The sequence below is a fragment of the Chlamydotis macqueenii genome, chromosome Z (assembly GCF_036417535.1).
Source record: "Chlamydotis macqueenii isolate bChlMac1 chromosome Z, bChlMac1.mat, whole genome shotgun sequence".
NCBI classification, from domain to species: domain Eukaryota; kingdom Metazoa; phylum Chordata; class Aves; order Otidiformes; family Otididae; genus Chlamydotis; species Chlamydotis macqueenii.
Window position 1 is genome coordinate 82,536,542 of NC_141593.1, and position 19,106 is coordinate 82,555,647.

Here is a 19,106-nt window from a genome sequence, read left to right on the forward strand (position 1 = left end):
ACTATTGAAACCTGGAACAACATTTAACTGGTTAAGACAATATTCAATGGATTGGTATCACAAATCTTGAATATATTGTTTTATTAAATTATTATACAGAAAAGCACCTTTAAAGATTAGGATTTCTGCTCTTCATCTGAATCTTAGCTGTCATTGCTATCCAGATAAACCTCACATTTATTTAGCCGTTATAGATAATTAATCACTGCTATCTGTTCAAAATAAAGTACAAAAGTTTATCCACTACTTTTTTTTTATGAGTCTTTGGTGTGGGCTTTTTCTTTTCAGCAATAAATGGGATGTGCTTTATAATTTTTCGCCTCCACCTCTTCATGGTAGTGGAATGCTCTTTTTTTCTGATTTTGCTTCTAAGTTCAATGAATAGGAGAAATCTGTGCTTAAAACCTCTTGCTTGTGTTTTCTGCATGATGATTTTTAAACAAAAAGATCTGCTTTGGAAATCCTCCGCTCTTTCTGATTATTTACTTTTATTTTAAATAGAATTGGTACAGACTTTTTAGAAAAACATTGTGAGCGAGAGGTGCATTCACTGAGTATTTTTGTTTGCTTTTTTTAAATTGCACGAAGGAAAAAGGTAAATACTGTCTTTCACTACAATGCCTAAGGGTACATGTAAAAATTATTTCTAAATGTTTATGATATTTGGAATCTAATAATTAAATAGGCATAATAGATGCAGTAATATGTTGGGTTCTGTTTTTTACTGAGGTGTAAGATTTAATTTAATTTTACTCTTGCTTGCCATTGAAAATTCCTCCAAAAGTGAGAAACAGTCAACACTTAAAAAATATTTATTTTTGTTAAAAAATGTGGGGGAGCTTAAACCTGACCAAAGGGGTTACTAGGGTAGAATTGAGGTATCTGAGGTAGAAAATTTTATCTGTGAATTTTATAGAAAGTGTTTGGAGTTTACACTTTACTTAATATAAAGCTAACAACATTTGTCAAAACAAGCTCTTGTTAGAAAATGTAGTAGTTATAAATACAAATGTATTATTAAAAGTACCCATTTGGAAATTCTTTGTGCATTTTAGGTACATTTGGAAATGTGGACAAATACGGGCACACAAAGATAAATGACATAGTCAGACCCTAGCTACTGATAAATAATTTCTTATTTTGCAGTGAACTGCAAATTATCTGCAAATAATCCACATTTCTGATCTGTGGAAAATGCTTTGCACGTCTGTTTTTTGCGTGGGAAGACTCACTTTGGCTCAGAGTTACATTAATAGTCAGATTAAGTCTGGAATTTAAAAATTTGTGTGGTAAAAGACACATTTGATATTTAAAATAAATTATACCTCAAGAAACTGCATTATCTGAATTGTTTAAATGTAGGAGTCCCAGCTTCTATTATTCCATTTGAATATTCTCTTGCACCCAAAGCAGAAGTAAATAGTTCTCACAAGAATCAAAACTTCTATGTTAGAATAATGTACATTGTATTTATTTATAGAGTTGTAACTAAAAAATCGAGACCCTTTATTCTCATGTCAGCATAGTAGTATTTCACTATAGAAATTAGTTTATCTTTTTCCTAGTTTAGAATAAATATTTCTGTACAAACAGGATAATCGTTTACAGAAAAATAATAGAAGCTTTTTAAAAAAGGACTGTTGCCGTTGTTGCTGTGCTGCAGAGGCTGCTTGATTATTAGCAAACAGGCTGAGGCTGCAGTGAGTGTTTCCTGTGCTTTAGGCATGGATACAACCGCTAGATTTAAATTGATTTTGGTAAATTGATCAGGAGTGTCACACATGCAGGTACATACAAGCACAAATAAAACAAGGCATGCAGGTTTGTAATAAAAGGCTGGTTTTATAACATCGCTTACAGACAGCCATTACAAAGTTTGTCTAAATATTTTGCATTATATAAAGTATTTGTAGTTAATTACTGTGAATGCTTGTGAAAAACCTCGGAGCCTTCCACCTTTCTCTTTTGTGAATCTTTGAAGCTTTTGGTGATTTTATTCATTATCTGGCTCTTTCCTAAGAGATGGACTGCCATCTATTGACTTCTTATAGCCCCTGCACAGAAGCGTGGATTGACTAGAACAATGACTAAATAATAAATCCATTCTGGTGTTATGGATGGTGGTAGGGTTTTGTTTACATTAGCTGTGGTGACAAATTTTGGCACATTACAAATAATTTGTTTTGTGGGCAGAAATGTCTTACTCCAACCAAAACAGAGCGCCAGTGCAAGACATCTTACAAGCAGCTGAAATGGCGAAAAGGATTATAAGCAGAATATTTTAATTTGCCTTTTGATAGAAAAAAGATTATCATACTGTATTCAATGAAGCTTAAATTTAAAGGCTTTATGATAATCAAAGCTTTATAACTGGATGAAGTTAGTTTCTTTAAACTTGTTCTTTCAACTCTGTTAACTAAAATTATTCTGCAAAAAAAAAACCAATCAAAGTCAGCAGAACAATCCAGTTCCCACTGTGGTTTAAAATAATATTTAATAACCTATTTAAGATGGTGATTTAAAACTTTTAGAAATCGTTTTCAATCTGCCTGCTCTCTATGTGTTTCTCCTGTATCAGAAAAGGGAAATTACATTTGCCAGAAGATATTTTAGGTTTTTCTTGGTATAGGGGTCTTATTTGCAATAAATAGGTCAGTTTTCATACCTGCTTGCATTTACCAAAGGGGTTATTATCAATTCAGATAATAACACAAGGACTTCCTTGGCAGATCCAGGATAAACAGTTTTGATCATAGCTTACTGCAGTGTAAATAATAATACACGTACTTTTTTCAGAGATGAGGCATGTGGAGGTCTTGTAAAGCTCTTTACTCTAGATTATTAGGAAGCTTAGTGTACAACAACTTTGTCTTTCTAGACGCCAGATGCTCCACAAACCCAGAGAAATACGGTCTGTGCTCATGTGACATGCCGTCACATCCCCTTTTCCCACGTCTTAAGGATATCGTGGGTGCTCGTAGCAGGGTTTTTGCATCCTCAGATGGCTTCACTCTTTTTCATTCCCTTTCCCTTGTCGTTTCATATTTCAGCTATAAAGGTGATACATTTATTAAGTATTTTGTGCTCAAGTGGAGGCCAGTTTATAGGCCTCTATTTACAAAAAGAAAAGAAGTCAGTGGAAGAACTTGTGAGATTAAGGCACCTACGAGTTTCATCTGTTTGGCTCAGTTTTGCAGTTTATCCTTAAAAAAAATACAACAGCGTCCCTCTGAGTTTGATCTGCTGCCCGACTGCCTAACTGCACGTCCAGTTTTCAGCAACCCCCGTGTCAGTGGGTCTGCACATGGGAGGGGAGGAAGGATCATGCCATGCCCCAGGCTCGGAGGTTCGGTCTGGGGTTTGCGGCGGTGTGCTCTGCTGCCCCTCTCCCTAAAAACAGACACTGCTGCAAGTGTTAGCGGCTCGGGGCTTCGGGGAGGCGGCAGGACAGGAGCTGGCCTTTGGCCAGAGCACCGCGCCATGGAAGGAAGCTGTTTGCCTTCTGCACCCAAACCAGCGGATGGGACCTCGGGTCCAGACCGGCTCCTGTCCCATCGGTCGCCCTGTGGCTTTGCTGCTGGAGTGACCTGGTGAATCTGAGGGTAGGTACTGCGCTGCTGTGAGCAGTCGTGTTTCCAACCAACAGATGACATCACTGGAGAATACAGAGGAAATGTATTTATTTCCAGTGCACAGTGACCCATGTTTTGCTTCAGGCATGAAGCTGTACTTCTTCCGTGTGAGTCCCCCTGAGGTGGGACCCAGGCCCCTTCTGCGCGGTGCTTCTGGCAGGGGTACCCCAAAGATGTGCAAATGGCCATCTCAATATGTGACATAAAATGAAGGACATGCTGGCCGCTCCCCATGTGTGCTGCACTGCTTCATTGTTCAGAGGGACTCGTGCTGTACAAAAATGAATGTAGCCAGTCTGGGTCCTTTTCCTGGGTCAGGAAAAGGAATGCGATAGCCAGATAGGAATTAACATTGCAGGCATTAGGTATCTACAGAGCAGTGAAACGGCATCTCTAAAATGGGCAGAGCAGTTTCTATTTTTCTAATGTATTTCTTGATATACGTGCATATGTTAAAAAAAACAGATTCTTCTCAACTTAGGTCTTTCCTTTCATAGAGATTGCTCATTTTTAATAACCTCTGGCTCCCTCTGTACCGCTCTGGCCGTAAGGGCTCCTTCCCCCATCCCCTGCCTGCTCCAGTCTCATTTATATTAAAGCTCCTAGGCCAAGATGGCCACCAACAGAGTTTTAGAACCATCAGAATTTTTAACTACCAGAAGCTATCATTTAGCATGCTTTTTGACAGTTTGTTAATCTTACTTTTAATCCACTTACATAAAAGAAGGTGAACCACGAATTGGCTGTTTTGGCCTCTGTGCGTAAAAGACATGAAGGGACAATGCATCTTTTGTGTTAAAATTTTGCGCTCGGATTTCTTTGTGTGCATTATTAAAATTCCTCATGGCCTGCCACTTTTTTTCCGAAATAAAAACGTAAGCAGTGTTGCTTAAAGTCAATTTGTATCCTTTAAAACGTGACTTTCAGAAAAAAAGAAAATTTAAAATATAGCTCTGGCAAAAAAAATGTTTAAGCTTGACAGAGAGATCATTTGGTTTCCTGAGAAGCTTTGTGCAGCGAGGGGAAGGATGGGTTTAGAAGTATTTTCAGGAGGAGATTAAGCCTGACTTCCCCGTGAGCAGGACGGGGCTGCTGCCGTGGCGGTGAACATGGCTGCGGCGTCAGCTCCTCTGGTCTTTGCTGGGCACAAGCCTGCGGAGCGCGAGATCGTTGCGCTCATGTTAAATATTTCGGTGCTTGGCCAGTTTCTCTCTGGGTATTTTAAGGTTGTTTTTATTGACTCTGGTGAAAATACCACTTTGTTTATGCTATAGACAGTGTAATTTTTTCATATTTTGAATCACAGAGCAGGCCCTTGTGTGCCAACGCTTCAGTAGCCATTCGGTGGGATATTTCACAGGGAAGGCAACCAGAATTCCCGGGATGTGAATTGAGGGTGAGGATGACTCTGCCTCCCGTGGACTGTGGGGAAGCACAAACACCTGGAGCGTGACGGCGTCTCCACGCTCGCCCTGGGGGAAAGGTCTTTTTTGGCGCTTGGGTTTGCGAAGGTTTCCTGTTCTCTGTGTATGTGCGCTGGCCTCGTTAGCCAGGGGAAGAGGTAGGGCAGATCTGGGACAACACTTAGCAGAGATTTTGGGTTTAAATTATTTGTGCTGTTCAAGCCCGAGCCCTACCGCTTTTGCAAGTGCCGTTCTGTGACAGATGCGTCTGAAATGTCTGCCTGTCCTGCACGGTTGTTCTGGTGAACATAAGGACGTGGGTTTGTACGCTGGCTAGAGGGTCTCTTGGCTTTTATTGTACATTCTGTTTGTTTTCCCGTACTAAGTATAATTTGTCCCACATTATTGTTCTTTTTCAAGTTTCAGATATTTCTGAGACTATCAGAAGCCTAAACCCGAGATTTGTTTCTGTTGCAACAAAAGACAGTATTCTTTGTGATAGGTTTGGGGTTTTTTACAGAAAACAGAATTTCAGGTCCTGAAATAAGTGTAAGTTTATGAGTACAAAGCATATGCTATAGCTTTCAGTACAAAGGCGTGCTAGACAGAGTTCTTTCAAATTTTTACTTTAAAACTGTATTTAAAATATTGAAGGAAAAAGAGTCGCTTCAATAACTTCATATAAATACGCAACATCTACAAAAAATACTGTTTAGAGTTTGCCTTTTCATGAAAATACTGGGTTCTAACTAAAGCCCCTGGCCAGTTATGAGTACCGAGTGATCAGGGCGTTTTTGTGTGTCGGTTCAGTTGAAAGTTCAGACCGGTTGCATGTGAAATGCCAACGTGTCTTTGCACGTACACTTTCTTTCCTGGGGAGGAGTGGCGATGTCGTGGTACCTGGTCACTGCAGAGGACAGATCCCTGCCTGGTGCCTGTTTGACACCCCGGGGTTGTGGTCCCCAGTGCAGGTGGGTGTTGGGCTCTTGCCAGGCTGGACCAGAAAGCGGCGGTCTCCTGCGCAGGCTGGCGGGGTGTTCCACCTGGGCTGTGTAGCCTGCCAGCAGCACAGCCACCAGCTGCCACCCACCTCCATCCTCTACGCCTGGTAGAAATGGTGCCTGCTTTCTCCAACATTTGTCTGTCTTGTGCTCTTCCCTGTCTGCCTCCCCAGAAAATACAATAAAAGGTGCTTTTAAATTGAGGGTTAAAGACTGACGACATCTTGACCAGAAATTGCGTTTTGATGTATTTCTGGAAGCAGTCTGGGACTGGGGGGAAATAGGAAGCTTGGCAGACTGAACCAAGCAATTTCCATTTCTCTGGTTTGGGGGTTGCAGGTAACCTCCTCAAAGGGTTTGTCTTTGAGAAGTGACATGCTTCAGAGAATCCCCAACTTCAGTATGCAGTTACTGTTAGTTAAGGAACTCTGTGTTTTCTGCAGAAGCAGTACCTTTTGGCCGTGCTTTGAATGGGAAAAGGAGAAGAGCAGGGGATGGAAAATAAAAGAGGATGGAAATTAATATATTTTAATGTTTTGAATGTTAAAACCTGTGGTTAGCAAACCCCCGCGTGCCCAGGAAGCTGTTTGTGCGGTATGTGACATTTTTCAAGCGCTTGCCAGCAATCCTGGTGGCGAGATGTGCTCAGGACTGGAGAAAGACGGGAGAGAGCTGCTCCCTCCCACGCAAACCTGTGGGCAGGAATTGCCATGTGCAGTCCTCCTTCACCAACACACGCCAAAACTGTTGTGGTGCGTATTTTAGTGATACACCAAAACTGTTGGATAAGTGGTTAACGAGACAGAAAACAGGATAATCGTGGTAAGAGTCGCTGCTGAACAGTTTCCCCATCCTATAGATAACTGCACGCACGTCTTTTAGGCAAAATTATTCAGGTTACCTTTTCTTTAATGCTTACAGATTTGGTAAAAATTTTCACTTCTCCTTCCTATAGTTTGAAAGGGTGAACCTAAGTGATCATTTAAATAATTTTTGCTATTTCAATTGTTAAACATCTAAATAAGGAAAACTGAATTTTCAAGCTAGAATGAGATTTCCTGTGTATTTTAAAAACAGGCCCTTATTTGAGGAAAAAAAAATATTTCTGTGCCCTTTTTCTGCAGTAAATTCTATGTATGAATATTCATGTTGAAGTTCCTATATTCCTAAATATTATTCCTCTAAACTTAATATGAAGGTGTTTTTTCTCAGTTTTGTTAGAACTTGGAGTTGGTTTCAAAATTGCACAGCAAACAAAAATTTATCTGTGATCTCACAGATATTTCTAAACATATAAAAATTAGACTTTCATGTAGGTAAGGCAAAACGTATTCTGGTGCATTTTTGTATTGCAAAGTGGAAAAAACATAATATATCAGTTGAGAGTACATCTCCGTGAACTGTTTGCATGTACATCCTAACACACGTATATCCTGACGAGGAACAAGGGTTTGCTTGTCAGGTGTGCACTCAGTAGCTGCTTGTAGATTATGTGCTTTAGCAGTACTGAAACTGTTGCATTTTGTCGTACAGGCACTTTGCATGTGAAAAACTCACAGGTATTGCGCCCCGGCAGTCTGTGGAGCCCTGAGCGGGCAGCAGCGTCTGTGGTCGTCCTTGCAGCTGCCAGAGCTGCTAGCTCATCTTTTCCATGATCCGAGTATTAGGAGCAGCCAGGAGCTCAACCAGTTAGACAGTAACTTTCTCAAGTTATGCTTGATCATGTTAATAATCTTCGGATTAGGATTCCCTAAAAGTATTCACTGATGTAATTCTGAGAGGGTCTATCATGTCAATAATATTAATACATCTTGTTAGGTCCTGTCATGTGAATAGAAAAGTTACTATCCCTGTGACAGAATTATCCTGATTTTGATTTCATATTTTGAAAAATCAAGCACAAAGGGAATTAAACGGAACCGAAGGCCTGCGTAAAGCAGTGAGTAGCGAAGAGCCGTACGCCCTAGGTAGGTGCTGTTTTCCTGCGGTACTGGAGAAGCCTCACAGTAGCAGGTGATTTGCATGATATATGCATATGTGCTATAGCACCTGCGTATGGCAAAGGAAGAAGTCATCAGAATTTTTGGCTTCAGGAGAGGGAAGTTAGGCCTTCAGTTTTAACTTATTTTTGAATGTTAATTTTGGATTAAATTAATACTTGACAAGCATACTCCAGCGGCCGTAAGGATGACTGAAATGGGCATAAACAGCCGCCCCTGTACTTCACTGGTCCGGGCAGCACCTTGCATCGAAACAGAGCGCAACGCCGCTGGCTTGGCGGGTCTTCTCAGCGCTGCCAGAACTTGACCAACTTCTGCTTGCTCTTCGTTGGGTGTCTCACTCTGTAGCGCAGTGTGTGCCTGCCCTGAGGAGGCCCCTCTGGCTGGGCCGTCCTTGGTGCCTCCGCAGCACCGGCACTGCGGGGACGCTGCCCTGCGACGCTGCCCTGCGGCGCTGCCCTGCGACGCTGCCCTGTGGCGCTGCCCTGCAACGCTGCCCTGCGACGCTGCCCTGCGGTGCTGCCCTGCGGCGCTGCCCTGCAATGCTGCCCTGCAGCGCTGCCCTGCGACGCTGCCCTGCGGTGCTGCCCTGCGATGCTGCCCTGCAGCGCTGCCCTGTGACGCTGCCCTGCAGTGCTGCCGCACGGTGCTGCCCTGCGACACTGCCCTGCGACGCTGCCCTGCAACGCTGCAGTGCGTGGCACCGCATAGCAGAGGCTGTGGCTCTCCGGAGGTCGGAGGGGGCAGCGCTTGCAGGAAGAGGTGCCGTTTCTATGGTAGATCAGGGGATATATTTGCAAGAAATGGACAGTCACTGCCTGGGTTCAGAGTTTCTCGGGGTCAGTGTTGAGTCCAAAAGCTGCTTGTCTTTTTTTTCTTCTTTTTTTTCTCCTTCTCCCCTGAAACTTACAATTTCTCTGCCTGCTGTAACTACTCATCCTGTAGCTAACAGAAAGTATTTCCATGTTGTTTCTTGACAGTACAGTTAATTTTGTTTCTGAGGTCTATTTATAACTTCCTTCAGCACTTTAAAAATTGAGTGGTGAGTGCCTGTGCGCGGGCATACACAAACACTGAATGGCTTCTGTGGACTGTGTGATAACCCTGAAATATCTTCTGCTTTAAAATTAATTGCATCGGATTTGCATGTGATACCCAGTTTCTGTCTGACTTATTTTGATGGCAGATGAGGCCCTGGTTAAATTAATTCTGCGTTTTTCATGATGGTGTGAGAAAATAATAACACTGAGATACTCAGAAGCTGGTTTCTAGAAAACAATTTTAATCAATATCATATTTATGTGATGCGAGAGAGGACAAATATGAAATCTTCTGATGCATTTTTAGATGCTCTAGACTATTCAGAAAGTCCCAAGTCATATTAAAGTAAAAACTTTATGTAATTGAGACTCATTTTAAAAAATAGGTGTGCAAGAAGGACATGGAAAATCTTATGCGTGTTCATGGTTGTGTACAGGCTGTCAGACATTTCTTCAAGGACATATTCTGGATGAATGTCACTCATTACAAAGCTGGTAAAAATAATTATAGTATTACTGAATATATGTGATGCTCTTAAATGGAGAATACATGAAAAAAATTAAGAGGAAATTTATAAACATTAACATGCCCAGTAAATGTGTTGGTAATGTAAGAAATATGTTTCTATAAAATTGTCTGTCAGTAAAGGATGCTACGAATTGAAGCCCAGCTCCTAGGAAGTTTAAAGAAAAAAAAACTTGAATTATTGTTTATTTAGAATGTACCCAGCAAAAGCTCAGTTCTGACAAGCTGATGCACTGCTCTTTTGGCATCTTGTGTCCTCCAGCAGCCCTCTGTTTTTAATGTGTTTACTCCAATTTAGCTGTGGCCAGAAATCACTTCAAAGTAAATATGCCTATTAAGAATGGTCTCCCAAGAAAGTTATTTCCAAGGAGGTGCTTCCCCCTTTTGCATCAGGCGGTGAGAGGTGATTAGTAGACGACACAAAGGTTAAAGAGAAGAGAGGGAAAGGAAGCTGTAAATCATCCGGAATGACAGTAAAAATTAAAACCTTGGGGTTTGTTGGGCTCCCCGGTGTATTAGCTAATAAATACAACGATGCTTTAGTTCTGTTCGTCTTCTGATTTTACAGGCTTTGCAAATGTTTGTGTTCAGATTAATGTATAAATGTACGTGTAAGCGTGCAGACACGTAGCACGGCCAGCGTGCCCGCGTATAGTGCCCGCCCGCGTGCGCCCTGTGCGCCTGCATAGCGACGTTTGGTGACTCTGCTGATAAACATTCTAATAAAATATACGTGTCCCCATGCACCAGTCTCCTCCTCCTCCTCCTCCCCTGCCTCTGCCCGCGCCCACCTCCCCCACCCCACTTCAAAGCTTGTGGTCCTTTCTCCATCCTTGTACTAAAGGGTTTCTTTGTAAGCCAGGCCATTTGTCCATCATTGTTTGGGGTCCAAGCAGTGGTAAAATACCCTGTCACCGATCCAGAGTGCGGTGAATGGCAGCTTCTCTCCGGACAATTGGCGGTGGTGCCGAGAAATATTCCTGAGAGGATTATTTAACCTTTCAATTTAGGGGGCACAAAGCCCGGCTGATTAATGAACTTTCTGATGGGCGCTGATAAGAGGATCTATTTCTTTATTTCCTCTAAAAGTGATTCCTTCTCCTGTCCCATATTACTATAATCTTAAACATAAAATGTGGCAAATAGATTAAAAAACAGCACTAAAGAGTTTATCTGGCTGGCAAACTGAAGGAGCTAAATTAAAATTGGTAATGAAAGCAGTGGCTGAGCCCTGTATATGGTTTTTAAATGCACTGTGTATTTTGAAGAGACTTATTCTCCAGCTTGCCTGGTAATGACTGCTTTTGGTGCACAGTCCGGGGCTGGCTTCTGTTATCCCCCCAAAAAAATGAGTTGTGTTATCTGGATGACTGCAGACACATATGCATCCCCCTTTCTCACTGCATGGGCAGACAAGGTCGATAGCATTACAAGGTATTTGTGGCAGTGCTTGTTTCAGTTTTCAGAGCTGCCAGTTTTCAGCCAGATTTGAATTACAAAAGAAGAAGCTGGCATGAAAATTGAAAGGGTTTATCGGCTAGTCTGAAGCCTCATAGCACATTGCTTATTTATGCAGTCCATTTGCACCAGGAAATGTAAAAAGGAAATACATTTTTAAAATAAGGTCATAAAGACCCAGATATGTTTAAGATGGCAAATAAAATATAGATACCTATAATATCTTGCCAGGAAACGATTTCACTTAATGTTGCACATTACTTCGGAGGAGCATTTATGTTACTGTCATAAATTTGTGCGTTTGTGTCACTGTGTAGATAGTCTCTGGGGATTAAGAAGGAAGTGTTTGCTAACTTACTTTAAAATTAAAATAGACGGAAGATAGGTTTGTAGTTTGAGAGCTACATCAGAAATAGTTGGAAGTTTAATGCACCGTCCTATTTAAATAACGTTTTGCATGCCATGTAAAATTAGCCATGGACGGCTGGATAGGTGCCACCACCTTTGGAGAAAATTGGGATGCCTTTTAAACCATGAAGATTTTGAGGCATTCAGGGATTGTACTGTTGTTATCCTTACTATCTTGCATATATTCATTCTCTCTATGAACTTGAGATCTTTTTGTTCATTTTCCAGAAAAGACTTTTTGAATTTATATTTTAGGGTTTTTTCTCTGCTTCTAAGAGTATCAAAAGATTACATTCATTTCCTTTAAATATATAATGTACATTTTGTCTCTTCCTTTAACATTTTCACTCAGTCAATTGTAGATGCTATTTGCATCTGTTTAAAATGCATTGTATAAGTATCTTATTTCTGTAGAAACTGACCACTTCACAGTGCTTGTACTCTGGACTGAACAAGTTAAATTCCTTCTTCTGGGAAAGCCATTGGTTTTCCAGGTGGTGCAATCAGAAAATAAAATTTTGGCAATTGATTTGGAATTTAATGTGTATCGTGTACTTTAAAAAAGTCCCAAACCTAAAAGTTTAGTTAGATCACTGTTTTCTTGGTTATTTTGCTGTGTTTTCTTGATGCGCCAAAGGGTGGAACAATCTAAGCACATTTAGTACACTCAATTACGAGGTGTCATTTGTGGATAGACACTCAGGTGTGACCTCCACAGCTCCCGTTGGAAGAGCAAGGCTTTTTAGATGGCTGAAAAAATGACGAAATAAAATTTGGTAAAGAAATTACTTTATTTATAAGTGTTTGGAGTTTGGGGGGTTTAAAAGTCAAAATACTAAATGTGTATGTTTCTCATTTATTAGCATGCATCGAGCTCGGTATGTTTCTGTCATGAATTTTCATAAGGATTTTTACTACGTAGCATGTGTGGCTTAATGATGCAATCACCTGATAGAGTATGAAGACTCCAAAGGAGACGTTCCGGTCTGTTGTGTACATAATACTTGTTTCAAAAATCTGCCTAATTAAGGAATTACCCAATGGAATGCAAGTCTGCTGGGTGCATGACATGGTTAAAGAAAATAACAACAACAAAAACCCTTAGTATAATTACGATATTACATGATATCTTATATTGGCAATTTTGAATATAAGGGAACGATGCTAACCTGCTGCTGTTTCAGGCAATATACAAGTAGATTATGATAATTTGTAGAAGGAAAATAAATGCATATTTTCCAGTGATGCAGTGGTTCTGGCTGTTTCTCTGTCCAGCTCCAGTCTACAGCCCACAGTGTGTAATGATTCACTTGATGATTGTCTTTCAGTGGCTCAGGAAATCGGTGAGACATCACTGCTAATGAGTTTTACTCCCAGCCTTGTGTCTTGTTCGTCTCAGTGAGTCGCAGAAAACCAGGCTGTGGTGTGCAGAACTCAGGCGTTGGTTGTGGTGGGCACGTTGGAAGGGGTGCCCAGACCTGCCGTTTGGGGTACGTAGGTGTCCTCCACCTCACTTCTTGTTTTAATCCACCACTTAATTACTTATCTTCAGAGTGCAAGAGGAAAGAACAGTAAAAAATATCTGATAGATTAAGCGTGAGCAGAGCAATTGAGGTAACGGATCGGAAGAAATAACTGTCTCGGCACGAGAGAGCAGTGCTGGGTGATTTGGAGGTGGTGTCAGTAACCATGCCTGGCCTGCTGTGGGGTGCACTTGGTGAAGGGTTTAGAAATTGCTCACATACTAAAACGGAGTTGTCCAAACTGGCATTGTATGTAACCAAAAAAAGCCCTCAGTGCAAGCTGTAGGCAGAGGCAGCGCCGTAGCTGGCGGACGTGGTGGATCGATGATGGGTGTGACCTGTGTTTCACCCGATTACGAGACTCTGGGTGGCACAGGGAAGTTTTCTGAATTTTGTTTGTCAGAGCGGTTTCACTGGTGCGTAAGGTAGAGTGGAAAGCTTTTCTCTTGGCAGGTGCTTCATCGGTTTGGGTCCAGTGCATCTTCGTGAGTTACGAGAGCGGGCTGCACAGGTGGGGTTCAGGCTGCTGTTGGTTATCGGTGAGGCGGGGTGTGTGTTGGCAAACCGGTCTGAACCACGCAGCGCCGCTGGCATTATGCTGTGCTGCAGAAGCCAGTTGGCACAGCTAGCTGTGAGACGCACTGGTCCAGCGCGGGCGGTTCGAGTTGTACAAGAGGGTTAGGGTTATCTTGCCGCTGGTCCTCCGCACCATCAAGGTCTGTGCGTCGCAAAACATGGAGGAGCAGAGAAATAGACAAAAACGGGGGTCAGAAGATTTTCCTTAATTAGTGAGATTTAGCCAGATTGCAGACCCTAAGTAGTAGTGAGCTTCACGAAAGGGAGCCCTCGTTGGATCAAAGTCAGTGCAGATAAGGGGAGCCCAAGGTCACAGAGGGAGCTGCCCAGCAGGGCCATTTGCATAAAAAATTACTGTCAAAATGGGCCAGAGAGGCAGCCCTGGCATTCTGATCTCTTGGCCTTTGTCATGGAGATTCCTGGTTGAGAAGGGAGGAAGGCCAGTGTCCCAGATAATGATTAACTGTTTTAATGGCATTCATTCATTCATTCCGCACTAACTACTCATGCAGAAAAAAGGGTTATGTAAAATGACATTAGAAGAAAAATCATTTGTAATCGTTGCATCAGGCTGCACTTTGAGGAGACATTAGGAGTAAATCCGTGGCGTGGTAGGCTTATGCTTTATCTTCTGATATTTACTGAGTTTACTGGTGCATGAAAAGCTTTCAGCAAGAATAGCAGATGGGATGGACCTTTCATAGGTAATGCTATCTACCAGGTTATTACTTCTATATATTGATAGTGAAGTAATCTCCAAGATATCACCCTACAAATATAGATTATTTAAATGTTTGTAACAAAAAAAAACCTGTAACATAAAGAAGCTACGTTCATGAATAGTTTATTTTGTACCCATATGGCTGGAGTCTTTAGATGCCTTTTTAAGCCTTAAATAATAAGAAAACAGAGGGCTTATAACATGCGGGTTTCCTTTTTTGTTTGGCTTTGGAAAGGAGTAAAGTTATGTAGAGTTGTAATCTGACCTGCAGGTATTCGGTTTAATTTCTTTCCTTTAATGTGACCTTTTCTGTTAACTAAACACAAGGGAACGGGGCTGGGGGAGCTGGCCCAGGAGAGCGTGCGGAGCGGGGTCACAGGCTGTGGGTTCCTGATAAACAGGAGAGCCCCAGGGTACCTGCTTACACCCGGTTTTTGGGCACAGGTGTTCCCCAGTGAGGCAGGGCCACCCCGCGGGCACTCCTGTCCCGGCGGGGGACTGGGCGGCAGCGCAGCCGGCGCGTTGCACAGCCCCTGAGTTCCAGCGGGACGGCTGTAGGCACTGCGGACGGCGCATTCGGCAGTGGGAGGCATACCCGCCAGCCAATGCCAGGCGGAATTTATGAGTCAGGTGAGCTACTCGCATCTCCTTCTGCGTGTTTAACTTTTGGATTATGCTCAGGCACCTACCGAAGGCGTGCATAAAGGCTTTTTACCTACTAATTTAGCCATATAAACCGCTGCAGCGCTCTGGTGAGCACGCTCCATTTCTTGTCAACATCCGTACAGCAGACATTTCTTTTCAAACGCCAAATTCAAAGCAGTGCAAGAGCTTACGTACCTTTTTTGTAAAAAGTAATAGTGTTTTGAACTCAGTGCAGATTTTACTAGAGTTTCAGTGTAGGACACCAGCGATGACCAAAACTATAATCATTTACGTTGGAGGATGACCATTCAGCGGATGAAGGTGTCAGCGGGCGTTCTAGCAGACAACATCTTGGAATGCAAAGGGTCCTGCCTCCGGAATAATACATGGGTTTTTTATAACTGCGTGTTATGATGACACTGCACCTTGCAAAGTCCACATAGTATCATCATGTCATTTTCAGACTGACATTATGGTCCATTTTAAGGCCTAGCTGGCAGAAAGCTGAAGGGTAACGTATTATTCTAGATTTTATTTTTGACAGCCGTACGGTACTAGCATTATGGTCGCAGCGTCCCAGCATGGGCTTCAATGGACATCAGCTTTGAAGAGAGTTTTAAAGTGGGTAAAATTCTACATGGTGGGAAAGCAGGGGAAGGTATCACTTGTAGGATTTATTTTTTGTTTTTAGGAGCCCAAAGTGGAGGTGATTTCTGGGGCCACTCCTTATGCTGACAACTAACTAGAATACAGGTGATTGATCCTGTAAATTACACCCACAGATTCTTCCTCAAGGGGATTATACAAATGTTGGCATTTTAGGGTTGTTTTTTCCTTGCCTGTTCTATGTATTTATGAGAAAAAATACCTGAAAAACTAAGCCGGCTTAGGAAGTCACTTATGCACTGCCATTAGCTGAAGAGCTATTGCTGTAAGACACGGATGGGAAATACACAAATTACTTTATAGGTGGTGGTTTTTCTCCTTTCCCTGTTTCCCCGCCTTTTGTCACGAATCATTGTTGGACGTATCGCTCTCAGTCTTCCTTTAGTGTCCCTCTGGTGAGTGGATGTGAACTGAGGAACACAAATCTGAAACACGCAATCAAACCCAAGGCTGAAGAGGTTCAAAATAAGGTGACCCTGCAGGTGTGATCAGATTCATAAAAAATGGCACTGGAAGATTTCTGTTGTTTCTGCCTATTTTACAAGCAGTGCTGTCATTCTTCTGGAGACTATGCAGGAGAACACAGCGGCTCATAACAGTAGAAGAGCGTAATGATACAGATTTGAAGAAAGAAGCAATTCCTGTAGTGATCTTTACCAAGTAGCACTAATTACTTCCAAGCCTAGGCCACCTTTCCATGCTCCTTTAGCGCCAGCAAGAAGGAAACGGATGCAATGCCAAAAGCAATAAGTTTGCTCTTTTGCTCCACTGCTTTTTAGCCAGAATTCAAGCGCCCCTTGTTTGTACCTGTGCCTGCTCTTGCTGGGCACGGGCTCCGTGGCAGTTACTTCTTCAGGGGCTGAATGTGCTTGCACGTCTGAACCGCAAAGGAGTTCCCCCGGATTCGACGCAGCGTGCTAAACCTCCCTTTGCCCTACGAGCAGCTGTGGACTGTAGCATCCAGTCTCCTCTGCTGGCAGCAGAACTGGGCGCCCCATTCTCTCTCGGGCACTGCTGTGGGAAGGGGGTGTAGGCGTGGGGTGAAGGCCCCGTCGCTCCCTCAGAGCTCTGCCGTGTTGGCCAGGCTGATCGTAGGCCAGCGATACAGACACGTGCCTGCCAGCCGGTGGATGCAGCACCTGACGGCCCTCTCTGTCCCAGGGGATGGTGGGGCATTGGTGAGAGGGGAAGGGGGCTGGGAGACGAGGAGGAGGGGAGGGAGGTAAATCAGCAGCCTATTTTCCTGTATTCACAGCTGAAATAATGTGGCCAGGTGGAATAGATACTGGGGATGCCTCTTCCCACCTCACTTGTGATGCTCATGCTGAACCTTCCTCTGCACAATTATAGGACTATGAGCCACTTGCTTCTTTTTCAGACTTAATATTCCAACAGCAAGCAGGAATGTATTGATTTAAGCGTAATAAAATTATGTTTATGTAATTTTAATTTATTTTAAAGTCAGCATTGGGAATACTGCCAGACCTAATTCCTGCCCATTTCCATCTTTCAGACAAAGCCGGGACCAATCAAGGCGGCGAGTTCCCACTCCGAGCGCTCTGCCGTAGTGTACTGCTACAACTGCTCCCGGAAAGGACATTTCGGATACGTAAGTCTCAGCAGTCTGCCTGAGTGTGGAGTATGTCCCTGGGGTAGAAATTCCTCTCTGCCATGGTGTGTGGCTGGAGAAACGAGCTGCAAGAGTTGAGCTAATGCTGTAGGAGGGGCCCTTCTAACGAAACATTTGTGGCTTTGCAGCGCTGCCACAGTCAGCGGAGGCCAGTGTGTAAAGTGATCTCAGCCGTCTAATTTAAAGATGTGGAGGAAAAGAAAAGTTACTGTCTCTCCTTGGAAGGTTTATTGATTTGTTTTTTAAATCCTAAATCAAAATGAGACTGCCTGGGAGAGACAATATTCATTGGAAAACATATAGTTACTGAACTGAGATTTTTTTCTTTCTTTCTTTTTTTTCACGTGGCTCGTGGGATGAAATATTAGTGCCTTACTGCCAGGTTCAACATCATGTAAGGCTTTCCACCACAATCAGCACAGCAATTTGAATGCCTGTTTCAGGAATTTTCTGTTTCTGCCTGTCTCTGATGATCATTATTTGTAGTGTCTTAGTTTAATTCAACATCTGAATTAAGTTTGACATCATCCTTCTGCAAGGTACGCAGCCTGGTGAAGGGGGACCTCATGAGCTGTAAGCGGCTTCAGTAAAAACTGGAGGTGTGCTGCATCTTCTAGGACTGCTTCTTGATGTTTATCTCCTTTTTCAGCCCTTGTCTTGCCAAGTGCAGCTCTCTACCTGCAAATATCAACACCAAACAAATCTTAGTTCTTTTCTTTTAAGGAGTAAGTCCAGGAGCCACAAGTGTTCTAGAAAGTTAATGTTACTCATGTGTTGGATGGGTAGAGTTTATAGTTTCCTCCAGCTTAGAGGTAGCGAACTCCCAGCAAATTCCTTCCTTCTCTCCTGTGTGCTCCGTGTGTCGGCTCCTACAGCTGCTGATGGTGTATTGTTAAAAGCCTGCTGCTGCTTTCAACTAAGTAGTTAATCCTGTGGGGAACAGTGGGATAGGTAGGGCAGGTTTGCTGGGACCTTCTCGTGGCAGAGCAGAAAGAGAAACAGACAGTTTTTAATGCCGAGCTGTCTTTGGAGACAAGTGGAGATTTTCCTCTTTGAGCAGTGCGTGGAGGCCATCGTGTACGTCCAGGACACGCTGCTGCCTGTGTAGCCGGGTTGGAAGGGGCAGGAAATTAGTGGCTGTTGCAATTCCAGCTGGGTAAGAGACAAGCATGTGCCAGCAGCCTGGTGTCACCCCGGCGCGGCAGGGCGATGGGCACGGCCTTGGCTGGGCTACAGGAGTTCGACTCCTTGGCTTCACCTGCAAGACGTCTGCCCAACAGACGGCTGTGCATGCGGCAGCGGTGTGAGACCTCAGCGATAGCGCCACGGCAACCAGCTGGTTCTGCCTGCTCTTTGGGACTGGAGCTGGGAAAAGTTAGGAAAGCAGCACTGAAACTGATCTTGCTAAACAAAACCAGAATAAAGCTCCTGCTGGTGATGTAGACACTAAAAGGAGCATTTACAGTAAAAACTGTTGAGGACATTGGGCTGGTGGCCTGTGTGTGCAGCAGCCCACCTGGACAGGCAGTGCGTCTGCTCTCACTGGCTGAGGAAACAGGTCGTAATCAGTGCCTGGGGTTCATATGGTGAGCAGCTGTCAGAGCTTGAAAGGTCTGCCTGTAATTTGAGGGGGAAACAGTTTATTTTTTGTTGTTTTTTTTAAATGCAAATATTTTTCAGCAGGTAAAAATTACTTGTGATGTTAAGAGATGTTTTTCCCATTTCTGTACCTCAGGAACTGTGCTCTGTTGCTTTTTGTGAGCACTTAAAGCAGAGGAATAATAAACTGACCAAGGAGAAAAGGCTGGGGTTAGTTTTGTATAGATGGACCGTAATCAGCGCTTCCTGCTGCAATTCATTTCCTTTCATGTTACCAT

General features: G+C 43.1%; 1 protein-coding gene across 1 annotated transcript in view; it reads left to right on the forward strand.

The window, feature by feature from the left end:
- ZCCHC7 (zinc finger CCHC-type containing 7) overlaps positions 1 to 19,106 on the forward strand; it is a 116,595-nt gene that overhangs the window by 93,612 nt on the left and 3,877 nt on the right. Inside the window, exon 9 of the mRNA XM_086770441.1 lies at positions 17,113 to 17,208. Within this exon, the coding sequence (XP_086626567.1) occupies positions 17,113 to 17,208 (96 nt within the window). The remainder of the gene's footprint in view (positions 1 to 17,112; positions 17,209 to 19,106) is intronic.